This window comes from Falco peregrinus, chromosome 13 (genome assembly GCF_023634155.1).
Source record: "Falco peregrinus isolate bFalPer1 chromosome 13, bFalPer1.pri, whole genome shotgun sequence".
Taxonomy (NCBI): domain Eukaryota; kingdom Metazoa; phylum Chordata; class Aves; order Falconiformes; family Falconidae; genus Falco; species Falco peregrinus.
Window position 1 is genome coordinate 9,858,756 of NC_073733.1, and position 16,186 is coordinate 9,874,941.

General features: G+C 46.0%; 1 protein-coding gene across 2 annotated transcripts in view; it reads right to left on the minus strand.

Moving 5' to 3' along the window:
• The window catches only part of MAMLD1 (mastermind like domain containing 1), an 83,434-nt gene extending 68,978 nt beyond the window's left edge, over positions 1-14,456 (minus strand). Inside the window, exon 1 of one of the 2 annotated variants that reach the window (XM_055818149.1) lies at positions 14,196-14,456. In XM_055818149.1, coding sequence (XP_055674124.1) covers positions 14,196-14,249 — 54 coding nt within the window. In that variant the 5' untranslated portion in view covers positions 14,250-14,456. The remainder of the gene's footprint in view (positions 1-14,195) is intronic. The other variant, XM_027788082.2, reaches the window with a different exon arrangement.
• Positions 14,457-16,186: the final 1,730 nt, after the last annotated feature.

The following is a 16,186-nucleotide window of genomic DNA, read 5'->3' on the forward strand; positions in this document are numbered from 1 at the left end:
CAACATCTGCCAAGTTGCCTCACTAAATTCTTACAATGTTCTTACTCAAAAGTTTGTCCTTCTACTTCTTCTTACAAAGAAGAGACATTAGTCTGGACACAGAAATAGAAACCAGAAATTACACAGGTTCAGCGCTGGCCTTCTTTGTAACAACAAGCAAACTACTTTAATCTCTTTGCTTCAGTTTCCCTGCCTTTATTAATAAAGCAGAGATGGTAAAATTTATTTTACCTAACTCATTCATCTTTTGTGAAGATGAAATGCTTGTTCTGTGTAAAGTACTTGGAAGATGAAAGGCATCAAGTAAATATTAATCAGAGTCACCACACCTACCAACAGGATCTCCAGTACACTGATTTGGATCCGTGTTTGAAGAGTCTGTCTTTGTGCAATTCAGGAACTATGCTTTCCTAGAGTAGTAGGGCTGAATTAAAGCTAATCAAGAATTCCCATGCTAATTGTCCTTCTAGCCTTCAGAAGATCATAAGAAGGATGATGCTTCCATTTCAAAAGACAGCACAGTGCCACAGAATGAATTACATCAAACTGGCTGAAGCCCATTTACAGCACGGTCATGGAGGAAACTATAGGAGTTCATCCAGCGACATTGTCTTAGAGCATACACACTTGTAAATCAGCTCCCATTCAGTAATGAAATGTCGAGTGACTCATTCTTTCTACATGTGAAAAAGCTCTTGGAGGGAACCAAAGGATCTTTTACTTTCCTGTCTGCCTTTATAAACACTGAATTATGTCTCCTTACTCTGGAGAAGCTACAGTGCTTCAGAGCCAGCTGTAAAAGACAATGTCACTGTCTTCGGTTGACAAAATCCAAGGCTACCTGAAGATCCCAAATTTCTGTGAAAGGAGATTTGGGAAGACGGCTCATTAGCAGCTCAGCTGATGCTCTGAGCCAGCTTCCCGGGCACGGCGAGCGGCACTGATCTCAGGCAGATGTGCGTGCGAGGTGGGCCCGGGGAGGGCTTGCAGCGCCGCTCCGGCCACTTCTGCTGGTCCAGGTGGGTCAAGTGCCAGATTATTTACTTAATGTCTTAAGCAACTTCTGCAGCTCAAACTTCACTCATGCAACCACAGCCGTCTCGCTGTCAGTAGCCAGCAGGCTAGCCAGGTGAAAGCGGGCTTCACCCTTTCTGCCTGAACGAGTGAATTTACACAAGGACAGCAGCACAGACATACCCTGACTTGTGTCCTAGTGTTAGCACCGGCTCAGCGCCAGCCGGCACGTCCTGCAGCTGTGCGCTTTGGGCAGCTCTTGAGTAGCTGGGCTGCCCAAGCACTGTGCTCGCCCGAAGAAAAATCCTTTGTGAAAAATATATCAACCCAACGCATGCCCAGGATCACAGGGCAATCAAAGGTGTGCAGCACCAGCACTGTGCCGGCTCCCTGCCGCGGCTCCGCCTGCCTCTGAAGAGGCAGCACAGGGTTAGCTCCCTGGAGCGTTTCTTCACTGCAGCTAAGAGTCCAATTTCTCCAGCAGAGCAACCACAACAAAGGTATGAAAGCCAAGAGTATGAGGAAAAAACCCACAAGCATCACAAACTTAAAAAAAGACTATGGAGATAAAGCAAAGCACTGTCTGTAAGTCAGTGTTGAAAGAGCACAGAATGATCTTGCACGCAGGAAACACCACTTGAGTGGAAGCAATGGGAAATGCTGGACCTGTCGGACCAGGCACATAAGGGATCCCAGCCCTCCCGAGGTGGGCCTGGACCTGTTGTGCCCCCCCTCCCCCCAGATACCTGCCTGGCTTCCTCAGCTCTCCCTCTGCCTCCTTGGCTTTTCCCTCCCTTCGGTCCCAGCCCGTCCCTGCTCTCTCTTCCCTACCATCGCCTCCTCGTACTTTGGACCTCTTCACCTCTACGCCCCAAGGTCTCTGGCTCTCCATCGGCAGCTCGGGCAGCACCAGCTCACGCAGCTGGGCCAGCCAGCACCACACAGCAGCTCGGCTCACGCCTGCACTGCTGGTCCACCTCCTCGCCGGGACCCAGCAGTATGCATAAACAAACAAATTACACTACAGACACAGAGCTATGCTCCAAAAGGAAATGACCACTCGATGCTATTGCTTAAGCTTTCTTAATAATGAACATGTATTTCTTGAAAATACATGCCACCTAATGCCCTCGGCATTGCAAACATGTACAACAGGAGTGTAATTTAAGTTAATCAAGCCCTAAGCTCCATGCAAGGTTTAACAGTTTGCTTCGTTACACTTTGAGTAGCAGATGGAAAAGCACTCAATGGTATGATTTCTGCAGTCCTTGCAGAAAGACCTATACCTGTTTCTGTTCTGGGTGTGAATGCCAGTGAAGAGACATTTGCTGGACTAGCTGAGGGCTGCATAGTAGATGACCATTTTAAATCCTGAAATAATAGGCATGTAGCTACAAATATAGATGCTCCAAAGAGAGGACTCATAGGCAGCCAGAATCAGTCGTTTACCTGCTAGTTCACCATTATTGCCATTCTTAGATATGATAAAATTAAGGTTACAGGCTGGCATAAGACTTCTGGCAAGTGCCTGCACCTCATCTGCGCATGTACCCAAATCCCAAAAGAGTTTCACACAAGTGAGTAGTAGGGGTTTTCTTACACAACACCACTTGACACTGTTGCTGTAGCTCAGAGTATTTCTAAGCACACCGTCCTTACAGATGACTCCTGGCACACGGACATCAGAATCCAGTTTGAGTGGATAATTTGGATTTCAGACTGCCTCTGTGGACAGTTACTTGAATGCTCTGCTTCTGGCTAGATTTTGGGGGGCTGGGGTAGGGGGAGAGAAGAGCTGTCAAGGGGAAAAAAGATTTTGTAGATGATGCTTAGAGCCAGAATGATTTTAAAGAAAGGGCAATTAAGACTGCCTAAGTCAAGCTTTTTCCAGGTATGTTAGAGTGACTGAGAAGCAAGGGGGTGAGCAATAAACAGTTCAGTTTGTGACATTCAAGATTTTCATAATTTATAACCAACAGAAGAAACAGACTTCTCCTTCAAAACACAGAGCGCACCCCCCAGCATCCAATTAATAGTGGTGTGTACACTGAACATATTTACACTAATTGACTGGTCCAATAGTCATGCCTGCCCCCAGGCATTTCTGGAAGTAGCATTTCTGCAGCAGCACCATGCAGAAATACTTCACATTTATTAACTTGTTTGTTTTTGATTGTTGGATTGGTTCCCCATTCCCAAGGCGCTTAGATTTATTCTTTTAGCTTAACACTACAAAATAATCAAATCACTCTGTTACAGCTGACAGACTGTAGGAGCCCTGAAGGGGAGGGGAGAGTGGCATCAGAAGAAACGTCTACATTTTCTCTTACATCCTTCACGCTTGCCCTAAACTTTGGATTTGACTCATCTATATCTCTGGAATTCAAGAATATTGAACTTTAACTGACATGGGAAGTTATTTGAAGATGCAGGACTTTCACTTGAAATTAAAGCTGATCTACCTTCTGGGAACAGGGAGCAAGACTCACTTCTCATGAAGAGTGAAAAGCCTGAACACACTCTCCTCCTGCTTCCAGTCAAATACAAGTGTTGCTGCAACCAAGAAAACATCATTCCAACACTGTGTAAAGTTCAAACCAACCAATCCATAAATAAGAAGAGAAGAGATGAGACGGAGGATTCAAACATGCCTTTGTTCCCATCCATCAAATGTGTAGAATAGGTAAGAACAGGAAGACAAAGCAGACGGCTCAGAGACTTAAGATTAATACAGAAATAGAGAAAAAGGGAATGCCTTTGGCTGGATTTTGACAGTGTCTCTTCAATACAATTTGTTTTCAGCTTTATGCAGTGCAATATTAGAAAACGCTTAGCATACAACCCTTGATGTGGAAAACAAAGGTGTTTGTTTTTTTTTTTTATTTAAACAAATTCCAATGTCCTTGTCTAATGTTACCCAATGCAAAATTAGAAAGAAATCAGCACTTGCATAGTCCTATGTGTTTAAAAATAATTTGAATGACCCACTGCTTAAAGTACGGAAAGGGTCCTCTGTTATTAAAATCCTAACATATTTCATTTTAGACTGTACTCAAACTGACAAGAGTAAAGCTTGAGGAAAATCCCCCAACAGGTTTTTTTTTTCCATCGAGAAAAACAACAAAATAAAATGTTGTGGAGCCTGTGACCAAATAATCTTACAGAGTTTGGACTTAATACACCAACAACGTCAGGCATTTCAATGCAGTAGCATCAAAACTAGATATTTACTGCTTGTAGTGAGTAACCCTTTGAAAAGGGAGGAACAAAAATTCCTTTTTAATGAGTCACCGTTTGGCAGTCAGAGACAAAAACCTTTTGCCTGTATTTTTGACTGCAAGATTGTAAACACTTGGGTTTTTTTCAGTCTGTGTGACTTTATTTAAATCAACACAGTTAATTAAGAAAGAAAGTAAGTAAAAAGAACAGGAAAAGTGAAGTCCTTAAAAGTACCTGACCATCAGCATGATCTACTAGGTTACTGAAATATCGGATTAATTCAGAAATTATTTCCCTATATAAATTTGGAATTGTGAAAATCCTGGTAAGACTTAAAGTAACTAGTCAAAGCAAAATGAGATTATGCTCAGTATCAATTCTGATAGCCACATGAAATGAGTGTTGCATAATTATGCTTAAACTAATGGAAATGTTTCCATACTAAATGTTACATACTAACATATGGGGAAAAGCTTCTCATGTGTGAGTGGAACTGTGTAAGACAAATGTCTTTGTAAAATATTCATTTGTTTACTTTTGTCCAAAACGTAACCTATGAAGATCTAAGATGGAGAATGAAACATTAAACTACATGCTTGAGAGTAATGTCATTTTTGTCTTTAAATATTTTCTTTCCCCCTATATCAAATTCTGAAGTTTCAGCAAAAAGGAAGATGCTGTGATGTGATGGCAGGGGGATGGGGGTGTGTGTGTGGGAATCCACCTGCGTTCGCATTATAGCCAAAGCAAAGAAATAAAACTATCATTCACACTGAGGGGGGCTTAGAGTAAGATGTACCTGTCTTTATTTTGAATGTAATTTCCAACTATGTACAAAGTCCCTAAAGACCTCAGCTACTAACAAGCACTTATAATTTACAATATATTTAACCAGTTAAGGATACTTAGCATGAAGGTCTGTTTACAACAGACAAGCGTGCTGGTTTTGTCTGGGGTAAAGACAACAAGTAAGAACCTGGGAACTATTTACTCCACAACCTGCCTCCACCTCTGAAGGCCTGCAGATATTCAGACCCTTTGAAAAAAATAATCTTGACAGTTCTGAAATTAAAGTAGGCATTGTTTGGGCTTGGCTTCTACCTTAGGAAATCTTCAAACTGTTACATGAAAACACCTATCCACAAAAATTAAGAGCAGGCACTTACCACTCATTCCATGCAGCTATCAAACAGCCATCCTGTGTAAGCACTGATCAGCAAAAGCACCTCCATGCCTTGCTGTCAGCTCACTGAACCACCCATCCCTTACATCAGCTGATCTTAATTTATGTTCAATTTACTTGTAGATTGGAAGTAATTACAGTAAATAATTACAGTAACTGGTTACAGTTTGGGAATTGGGAGAACTGAGGGAAGAATTCAGAGAAATAACCTGATCTACTACTGTAAAGAGAATCAATCATCCATCTCCTTCCATTAGTCTTTTTGGCAATCCTGTGTCACTGTTGTCACAAGCCAGGATAACGATGCCACATTAATTCTCCTTTTGAGAAAGGGACTACAAGACTTGACTCTGTAACCGTGTCCTATCTGACCTTGGGGAATCTTTGGGGGAAGTTTCCCATCAAATGCAGTTACAGTTTTTACTGAAGGAGAATTACAGAGCTGGGCCCATGCTTTATAGCTTGAATGCATGACACAAAAATATACAACCAATCTTCTGTTTCCAGTAGAAAAAAAATCAGCAGTACCTAATCCACGATTTTGCAGATCCGACCCTGTGTGAGAAATTACATGTTCAAAGTCATTCCAAATGAGCCTGCTCAGAGGGAAAGGACACGGGGCAGAATGAAGAAACAGTTACTGCAAATTTCTTATGTAACAACAACAGTTCTTTCAACTACATTTACCTATAGTGTAGATAGGCTGCATTTCCTAATCCAAACCTTCCCAAAGGAAAGAATAACCTTTGCTGTAAATATTACAGAGCACAGACCTGGAATAGAAGAAAGTCAGCCTGTGTTTCATAACAAAAACAGATTCATTCCCTTCCTCCAAGACTACATGCTGCTCTCAATATAACGTGAACTGCGGCATCGTTGATGTCGGTGTGAGCAGGCAAAAGAGGACATATGGCCTTTTGTACTGTTCCCAAGACGTCGCGTGTTTAAAAAAAAGAAAAAAAAATATATATAAAATTCAAAAATCATTATCTAGGCTAGAAGAAACCTAACTTTCATCCTAAGTATCGTTTATTGCAATTTGGAAGACCTTTTCAGAAAAATAACAAACTACTGTTAGACATGTAATCTTAAACCCAAATGGTAGAAGGGAATCAAGCAGAAACCATGCATTATTTTGGGTAAAGCACAAATTATTTTTGGGAAACTTTTACTGCCATGCTTGTTTGAGTATTTCTCTGTAACTAGATATCGTTTCTTTTACTGTGGCTATAACTAACAAGTTAACAACACTATTTATACTAGTATTGTTGTATCATTAGAAACAACAAGATTATGTACTTTAATTCTAATGCCAGCACAATTATTTTAACACCAAGTGTGTCAGATCTGACTCTATACCCCCTAAATTAATTTCAGAGTAGTGGCTAAATAAAATGACATACTTCTTTGTGCTTTTGTTATAACACGCTCATGTGCAGCAAACTGTGAAGAAAATGTAGTAATTAGAGGTTAAATTAATCCCTGACAGACAGGCAGCTTAGTAAAGCTGGGCCCTCTTCAGAAAACATAGCATAAAGCTTGCCAGTCTTTCGGAATTAGGCACAAAGAGCAGGCAAGATTGGCAAGCCCCTTACCACTGCAATCCAACCAAAGGCTAACGCGGAAAAGTTGGAGTAAGTCTTCAAGCAGCCAATACTACCAGGCAGATCTTGTGACAAACGTGATTTAGAGCTCCAAGCAATTGTTGCTGCAGCCACTCTAACTGCCTGATCAGGATCAACCACTTGAAATTAAAGACAGTCTTTTGCACAGCAGAACAGGCTTCTAACCGCTGTATAATCAACCTCGAGACGTTAATAAAAGCGAACAATAGCATTCTATTTCACAACATAACTAGAAAGCTACCTTGCTGCTCCTGATTTTAATGCAGGTAATGGATTTCATTGCCCACAACAGAGTAAATGTGCTGTGTTATTCTGAAAACAATAAATAAGTATGTCTTGGGTAGGTTTAACTCCCAAACCTGTTCAGAGTTCTGGGGTATTTACTTCTACAGAAAAAGAAACTTCCACAGAAATGCAAAAGAAAAAACAGTCCAAGACAAAAGAGGCAGCCAGATCACATTGATGATAACCAGCAAGTATTTCTTTTTCGTGTGTGACAACAAAAGTAAATGTTTTTTCCGACCTCTTTTAGCTGTGGCACAATAAAAAATAGCTGATTTTTCAATCCATGCAAATACAGCCTGTTTACAGGAGGGGAGAAACTGAAAGATGCTTGCTCTGTCCTGTGCACAAAGTGCCCTGGCTTCCCTGCGCTGACAAATCCTGGCGCAGAAACTGCAGATGCACCACCACGTTCGTCCCACTCGACTTACACCTTACCTCCAACGGTGGAAAGTGCAAAAAATCGGCTTCCCCCGGGCTGACGCTGATGCCACTCAATAGACTGCCTGACATGGGGTGAAACAATAAGGTGGTTAACACCCTCCCCTGCAGAGGTAATCTATATCATGTCTGCGCCAGGCTGAGCCCCCAGCTGTCCCTGCCGGAACGGGAAGGCACAACGGGCACCTGCGGTTGGATCACCAGGTAAATTGAAAAGAAAAATAAAAAAAAAAAAAAAGAATAAAGAAAAAAAAGAAGAGGCCTGTATTACAATTAAAGGGAGAACAGGGGGCTCAGAGATTGTAGATCAGCGTGGGAGTGCATTAACACCACTGGTATTTCTCTACTACCCAGATCATCAATTATTAACAAATTAGGACATGCCTGATGGGGTACTTATGTAACACTTCTTTATCAATAAAACTGCCAAGTCCCTTGCAGGGAAAAGCCAAGCAGATTTCAACAAGTCACGATACGATGCCTTCCTTTGGACAGGGCATGACAATGAAGCCTCGTTCCCTCCTCCCGAGCCCGGCCACCCACTCCCAAGGAGCTGTTCTGGGCTGCCCCAGCCCCTGCCCGAGTCCCGGCGTGCACCCACCCCCCTCAGCAGCAGCCCTTTGTCAGGTCAGCGCTTACCAATGGCCCCTGGCAGTGACAAGGCAGTGCTAGGAGTAAAGAGCCATAAGAAATCCCACATCCCCCTCCATCAGCCATGCTGGGCCCCACGGGAACCGCCACTGGCCACAAGTTCCCAGGGCACAGCCTGTGTCCCCCGGCCAGTCCAGCTGGCTGGGCTGCCTGGCTGGGAGGGGAGGAAGGAAACCCAGGGCTCTTTGCCCTGCTCTACCCTGTGGGCACAACCGTTCCTCTGCAGGAGCCAAGAGCCAGCTGATATCCAGCCTGCAGAGCCAGAATCCTTTGCCCTGCTTCGTTTCCATTTCACTTCCTCCAACAGGCCAGAGGGAGCTGGGTGGGGGGCACATAACACCCCCCCTTCCCTACTCAAGGGCCTGATCCTTGAGCCCTTAATTCTGGGATCAAATCTAAGCCTCATCTAACATAAAATGAAAAAGGACTGCTAGGCTGGCCCTGACAGGAGAAAGACTGGTGTGCTCTCCTACCACCTGGCCTAACAAACACCTTTCAGTTCATCCCAGATGCACACCGAAGTGAACGGGTCTAAAAAGAGCTACTGCAACTTTGCAAGTAAATACTGCACAAAATAAGCATTTTTCTCTTGAAGGAAAGTAATGACTTCATAATACATTTCCTTTTATTTAAAAAAACGTAGATTATTTTTAGTGAGGAAGCTTCCTAAGTGGAATAAAGACTCTTCATAGCTCATTTGCATTTGCCAGTTATCCCTCTCTGACGGCATTGCTCTCTGGTAGCTCAACTGGTGACTTCGAAACCCATGGTGTCATATCCTAAGAGCCATAAGCCCTGCTTACACTGTCACCCTGAGATATACTTTCATTTTGAACAGAGCTAACAGGCCGGTCCACAGCAACTGCAATGAAAAATATCTACCAGAAGACAAAGACATAAAGTGAAACCTTTAACTGACAAAGACTTCAATTTTCTGTGCAAAGCGCTAGCAGCAATAATAAAGAACATGGGAAGGAGACCGTGATGCAAGCACAAACTGTTTTGCAAAGTTTCCCTTCAGCTGCTGGCAGCCTTGAAATGGGCTACAGAAAGTTAAAACTGTGTTATTGATCACTGCCTATTCTGCAGGGCTGGTTTGTTTGTTTTTAAATAAAACAGCATTGTTCTTCTGCTATTTTAACTTAAAACGATACTCCAGTATCTTCCAATATCCGGTCTAATCTCAAACACCACTAATGAGGGTAGCACTAAACGCCTACACAGTTTCTTCACATATTTATTAAGCAATTGCCTTTTTGAGTGCACCCCTTTCACGGGTGCAGAAAACAAAACTTACTATGAGTACACAACGGTATCATGCACACTTGGCATTTTACAGCAATTCTCTAAAGTTCCCCTTCAAAATTACTGGCAAGGAAGGAAGTTCTGCATAATTTTAGCACTCAACATCTGAAAAAATTAGAACAGTCCCAACTGTTCTTTGAGATGTATAAAAGAACAGTTGAAAAACTTACAGTTGACTGGTGCTACCTAGGTTACCCGTCAATGGCATTGAAACTGGTATATTATTAAGAGAGGTGTATGATGGGAATTGGTTTATTGTGCTGATCCATAGTAACCAACTCCTGTTCGTCCATCATTTATCTCTCTCACCAGCGACATATGGGTTTGTCTATTCACACTCTCAGCATTCTCTCTGCTCCAACAAACAGTCAGCCTTTTCTGCTGGGATAAGGAGATTTTTTAGTTACATCCATTATGTGCGTATCAACATTTATGGCAGGAAGATAATTGCCAAAGAGCTCAGGGGGATAAAAGCTCCCTCTTTATAACACAAACCCCCTTAAAAAATCAATATTGATATAAAACAGTTCAATGCAAAGCCTTGGTGCGTCTTCTGCTTCAGTTCAAAAGATTTTTTTTTAATTTTTTTTTTTAAACATAGCAAGTCAAACTGGAACATCAGGTAGAGTCTTTGTAATGAGTTACACTACTGCTCTTCCTGTAGAGGAAAAAATAGCAGTGTACAATATTAATTGTTCCTTAAAAGAAGTGAGCGGCAAATGTGTCAGATATAAAGAGGGTTCCTTGGAGAGGCGCCAGCATCATTTAAACTGATTTAACTATCTTTATTTGGAGACCATACCAATTACTAATGAATCGTAACTTATAGTCACCTTCGCCCAAATGCTGGAAAACGCTGACACTTAGAAAGAGTCAGCACAGGGGAACAATGAAAACCTGGGGATCCTGCCTTTTTCCCTCTTTAAGAAGCTCAGACAACCTTCTACTACTCCATCCCCCAGTTTGGATAAATCCATTTGTCACAGCTTCTGCAAGATTTACTTCACTTTCCCATGGCTATGTACTCATAAAAGTTATTTTAAGGCAACTTTCATCAGAGTAACAAGTAACATAGAACATTTATTGATTAAATGACTGGGAACCAGTGAGTTGCACTGTACTTAACCTACAGGACGACTCAGGGGTTTTACTTACTGTTATACTTGCCCTTGTGTTACCTTCTGCCTTCCTAACTTTTGCCTCTCTCATGAAGCCAGTACCTAGGTCGATCCTCATCCTACAGTTGCATCCAGGCAGGTTAGAGACCATGTAAGTCAGGGCAAGAGTGTCAGCCTGACACCTCGGATCACGGGCTCTTGCTGTAAATCTTCCCGTATGTTCAGAAAGCATCAGGCACAATAGCTCCCTAAACCCATGCTAAATCTCTGAACGCTCCCACACCGAAACATTTGTAACAAGGTCAGCAAAAAACCCAAACCAAACACATTGTATTCATAAAATGCTTCTACCTGTCTAACAGGAAGCCATACAAAAGAAGTAAAAAAAATGTAACTGCCTCCTGTAATTATGAATCCCCCCCAAAATCCTTTAACTACTACCCTAACTTTAAAAAAATCCAGACTTTGCAGGTTTGAACTACTTAGTTTACAAGGGACTAAAAGTGAAGCCCTGTCAATATTTGCTTTTCTGATTCTGAAGTATTAGTTAAAAGGATTAAAAATAGAGGTGAAAAACCCTCAAGTTTAGAAAAAACCCACCACCGCTGAAAATAAAAAGCTATAATTAAATTTGAACTGCTCGATTCTAAACATTAAACAGCTTTTCAGTGGAGAGGAGCTGTTAACTGCGTGTTACCTGCCTTACAATATACACTATTTGTTTTTTATCCCCGAGCAACAGACTATTTCCTGGTTGAGTTTAAAAACTCAGTGACGTTCCAATTTCAACCCACACATGTGTGTCACTGTCAACGTCAGTGGCAGGAAAACATTAGAAGTCACCCCTTGCTAATGCTTTCCTAACATGGAATTTCCTTGTATCTCGCTCCCTCAGCCCACCTCCTCCCTTCAGCTGAGAGCATCTTTCCCAAATTGCTTTTTTTTTTATTCCCCCCCCCCCCCCCAACATATGGCTGGGAGAGAGAACTGAAAATGGTCAGTGACAGAACTAGATCGCTGCTTTTTTAGGTTCCAGCGTGTAACTTGCTCCAACCGCTCCCGTCCGCCCGCGACTGGGAGCGCGGCCCCCGCCCGCTCGGTGCCGCCCGCCCCCGGTGCCGCCCGCAGCCCCTCGCACGGGATCGCTCACAAATGCAGCCCCGGCGGGTGGCCCGGCTCGGGGGCGGCGGGGGAAACGCCGCTGCCGCCGCGGAAGAGGCGCGAGGGCCCCGTTTATCCGGGGGATGCCCCGGTGCCCCCCGCCCGGGGTGGGTGCAGCAAACAGCTGCTGGGTCCGGCAGGTTCAAGGCCGTTCCGGCTCCCCCGCGCCTGGAGGCACCATATGGTCCATCTCGCACATCAGCAGCTGTATTGCCCCATCAGCTCGGCCCAGAGGGGGAGCTCCGGGAGGGGCAGCCCCCCTCTGCCCGGCCCCCCCTTCCCCCAGGGGCACGGGCACTAGGCATTACCCAGGGATTACAGGGCTAAGCAGGGAAACACTCACATTATGTAACAGGGGAGTACTTCGCCCCTCCCGGCGCTCCCACACCCCTCCCCCCGAGCCGGGGCGGCCGCACGGCAGCGGGAGGCGGCCGGAGCGGCGGCGGGGGGGAGCCCGGCGCCTCCGCCCCCGGCTCGGGGAAGGGGCCAGACGCAGTTAATCCCCCGCTGGCGGGTCGGGGGAGGGACTGCGGGGTCCCCCCCCCCCCCCGGTGCCGGAGGAGGAGGAGGCAGGCTGGCTTTTCGTGCAGCGCCCGTGCCAGGAGGCTCCCCACTAGCGGTCGGTGCCCGGGAGGCTCACCGGCTTCCGACGGGAGAGCCCGGCCGCCCGCAGCTGCACCAAAGAGGCTGCCCAGCCCACCGCGCCGGGCAGCGGCCGCGGCCCCTCCCGGCCCCCGCTGCACAGCCCCGGGCTCCGCCGCCTCCCCCCGCCGGGAGCACCGCAGAAAACAAAAGCAGCCTTTTAATTTATTGTTGCGGGGGGGGGGGGGCGGGGGGAGGTGGGGGGGGGGGGGGGGGTGAAAGGAAACTAAAGCCCGTCTTCTTCCAAGAAACGGCCTTTCTCCCCGGGATCCCTCCGAGTCACCCTGGTGACAACCTCCCGCCAGCCAGCCCCGAACAAAAGCCGCGGTGCCCGCGGCCCCGGCGCTCCCCCGGGCCGAGCAACAGGCCGGGGAGGCGGCGGAGGAGGGACCGGAGGAGGGATCGCCTATTGACTGGGGAGAGGGGCAGCCCCTGCCTTAGAGACGTGGGACCCAGTCAGCGAACGCCTTGTTTACCCTGCAATTGCTCTAAACCCCGATCTTAATCACAGGATGAGAAACCAAAACAGTTTAAATCGTGAGTCAGCATGCATTTTATTTCAAATACACGTATAGTCTCGGAGAGAGTGGCAAACGCGCCGCGTTCGCACCGTCCCTCACTTCTGGGCTATTCCCGTGCCGAGCAGCGCGCACGCAGCCCCGCCGAACGGCGGCTGAAAGCCGGGATCTGCGCTCTTTTCAGGAACAACCGAGGGCTCCTTCTGGGCTCGGCGAAGCCTTTTGTTCAAAATCCTGCCTATGTAACGTGCGCTTCAGACTCCCGAAAAAAACCCGGCACGCCGCTGCCAACACAAATACCAGGAGTTATTGGGGGGAAAAAAATTAATACAGAACAGCACTAGCCCTTCTACGTGTGACACCTTCCCGGAGGAGTCAGTCCCCTTGCGCTGACGGGTTTATCCTTCCCTGCCTGCTCGGTCTAAGTTTAAATGCACACACAGACCCCGCGCACCCCCCCAAGCGAGGGGCCGAGCGCGCCCGGCCGCTCGCAGGGGGGCACGGGCCGCACCGGCACTTCCCCAGCCCCGCCAGCTCTTCGCCCCCGTCGAGACCAGCCGCGTCCACATCCCCCGCCACACGGGCGCTGACACCAAACCCCACGGAGCGTCCCCCGCCGCGGACGGGGCTGGCTGGGGCGCCCCCTTCCCCGGGAGCTGCCCGCCGCCCGCCGCCGTTCTCGCCGCCGCCGCGCACCGGCTGCCCCGCCGCCGCGCCGCAGCCCGCACCGCCCCGGGATCACCTCGCTCACCACCATTTTCAAGCCCACGGACCCCCTCCCTCCTCTCTCGCGATTGACATCGGCTCTCCGCAGAAGGGAGGGCGAATCCCCCCCGGTGCGCTGTCCCCCCGGGCCGGGGCACCGCCGGTACCCGCCCGGCACTTTCTTGAACCGCGGCTTCAAACTTTACAGCCCCGGCGGAGAGCGGCGGCCGCAGCCGCACCGGGTCCGGGCGAGCACCGTGCCGGGGCTCTGCGAGTCCTTTTAAATCAACTCCGACTTTTCCAGTCCAGATCGATTTCAAATGCTACTTACTGGAATATGCGGCTCCATGCGTGGTGCTTCTACCCGCTGGGAAACCAGCAGCATCTTGGACTGGGGATCAACCGGCTTTTAGATCCACTTTGGCTGTATTTAGCAAAACCCAGCACCGCGAAGGACTCCCGAGACTGTTTTCTCCTTTTAGGTTCCAGACAAGTTCATCCTGGCGTTGCAGTTTGCTAATGATTCACTGTCTGTCTCAATCTGCTCACTACATTTCCATCAACCCACAGCTTCCTCACTTAGAAGGTGGAGTTTGTGGGGTTTAAGTTACTGATAGGCATATCTAAGTGCTGTGTCACTCAAAGAGGAGGAGACACACACACACACACACACACACACACGCACACGCTCGCGGCTCCAGGCTTAAAGGGGCAGTACCATTTTCTTTAGAAACTGGAAACCTCACAGATCCAAGGATTTAATATTTTTTCTCTGTGCGTGAAGGCGAAAATCATGCCACCCATGCACAGCATTTTAACACGCAAAAAGCTGCTTAGCGCGTTTAGTGCCTTCTTTGTAGAGCTTCAAGTTCATTTAGTACGAAAGTACGGTAGCTCGAAAAGATACTGCCAATTAATGGATAATTAGGGTTTTTTTTCCAAATCGGAGTGTACAAATCACTGAAAAGAGAGTCCGAGGCATGAAGTGTAAAGGTTTGAGTTATTCTTAAAAAGTGCAGTTCCCTGTCTCTTTATGCCATCACCGTATGATATTCATCAGTCTTACCACTCATAAAAGGGTTAAATTCATCTCACACAGGTGAACCCAGGTTACCAAGAAGGAAACAGTAGAGTTGTTTCATTTTCACCCTTTGTGCTATGTAGATATATTTTTGAAGACAGATACAATTCTGAATAGAGAGCTCCCATAAAACCACACGCTTCTCACACGACTATAAATGTGCTTGTTACAAGCTGCAATCTCTGAATATTAATTTTGACACACCATCAACTGAAAGCTGAGAACCTATTCAGATCTCCTCTTGGCTTGTGCAGAAAGGACGGAGAAAAGCACACTGCAGGCAGCTAGGAGAGCACACTGGGGCCACAAATAACTGCTCTATAATTTCATTTATTTACCTTGCTAACTCAGTACAGTTGTTACTCCTGTCCCAATACATTTTAGATGCTAGAAACCTGTACGCCAACTCAATGGATGAGATGCAGAAGACAGCACCATTTCTAATAAAATGTCTAATTTTTAAATCATTCATAAACCAGTAATATTAGTAAATTACGCTTTATAAAATTAAGAAAAAAAGTCATTTGAATAAAACCCAATTATTGTGACCAAACACATACAAGTGGAGCCAGAATCTGGCCTCACTTCCCTGAAAGTTTCTCAGACAGCAGTCATCTTCAACTTGCAGTTAACTTATAGACCAAACCCATCTTTGTACTCTGAGTTAATAAATATCAGGCATATCAGTTCATGAACAGATAAACATTTGTTTTCACCTTTGCTGAAGCTTCTAGCTTTCCTGTGACTACTCTAACAATGGCCCTACTCCCCTGAGCAGTATTTGTGTTACTTCAGTTTGCATTGTTTGGAAGTTTATGGGTTTGCTTTTCTACTGATTTTGCCTTCTATATTATTTCAAATTACTTCAATCTCTTTTATCGACTGAAAAAAAAAAAAAAGAAGCATAACAATAATAAACTGTGAGGGTGTGAACACCTTGAATTCTACAGACTCTGAGGGCTGTATCTCAAAATGTTTCAGTGTCTAAGAGGAGGCATATTGACACCTGATGTTCGCGTTTGTTGGGATGCCCATATTGAATCTACAACCCTGCCTGAGGTGCTGGGGCTCAAACACAGCATTAGAGCTGCACATGGGATCCAAAAGAGCCAACGCAATGAGCAAGCTCAGTGAAGAGATGCATTTGTCATGCAGGAATTAAGTTCCACCTGCAAGGAGGTGCTGCTGTCTGCCCAGTATGCAATGTCTGGAACCCTTCCCTGGAGATATATGTGTGTGTG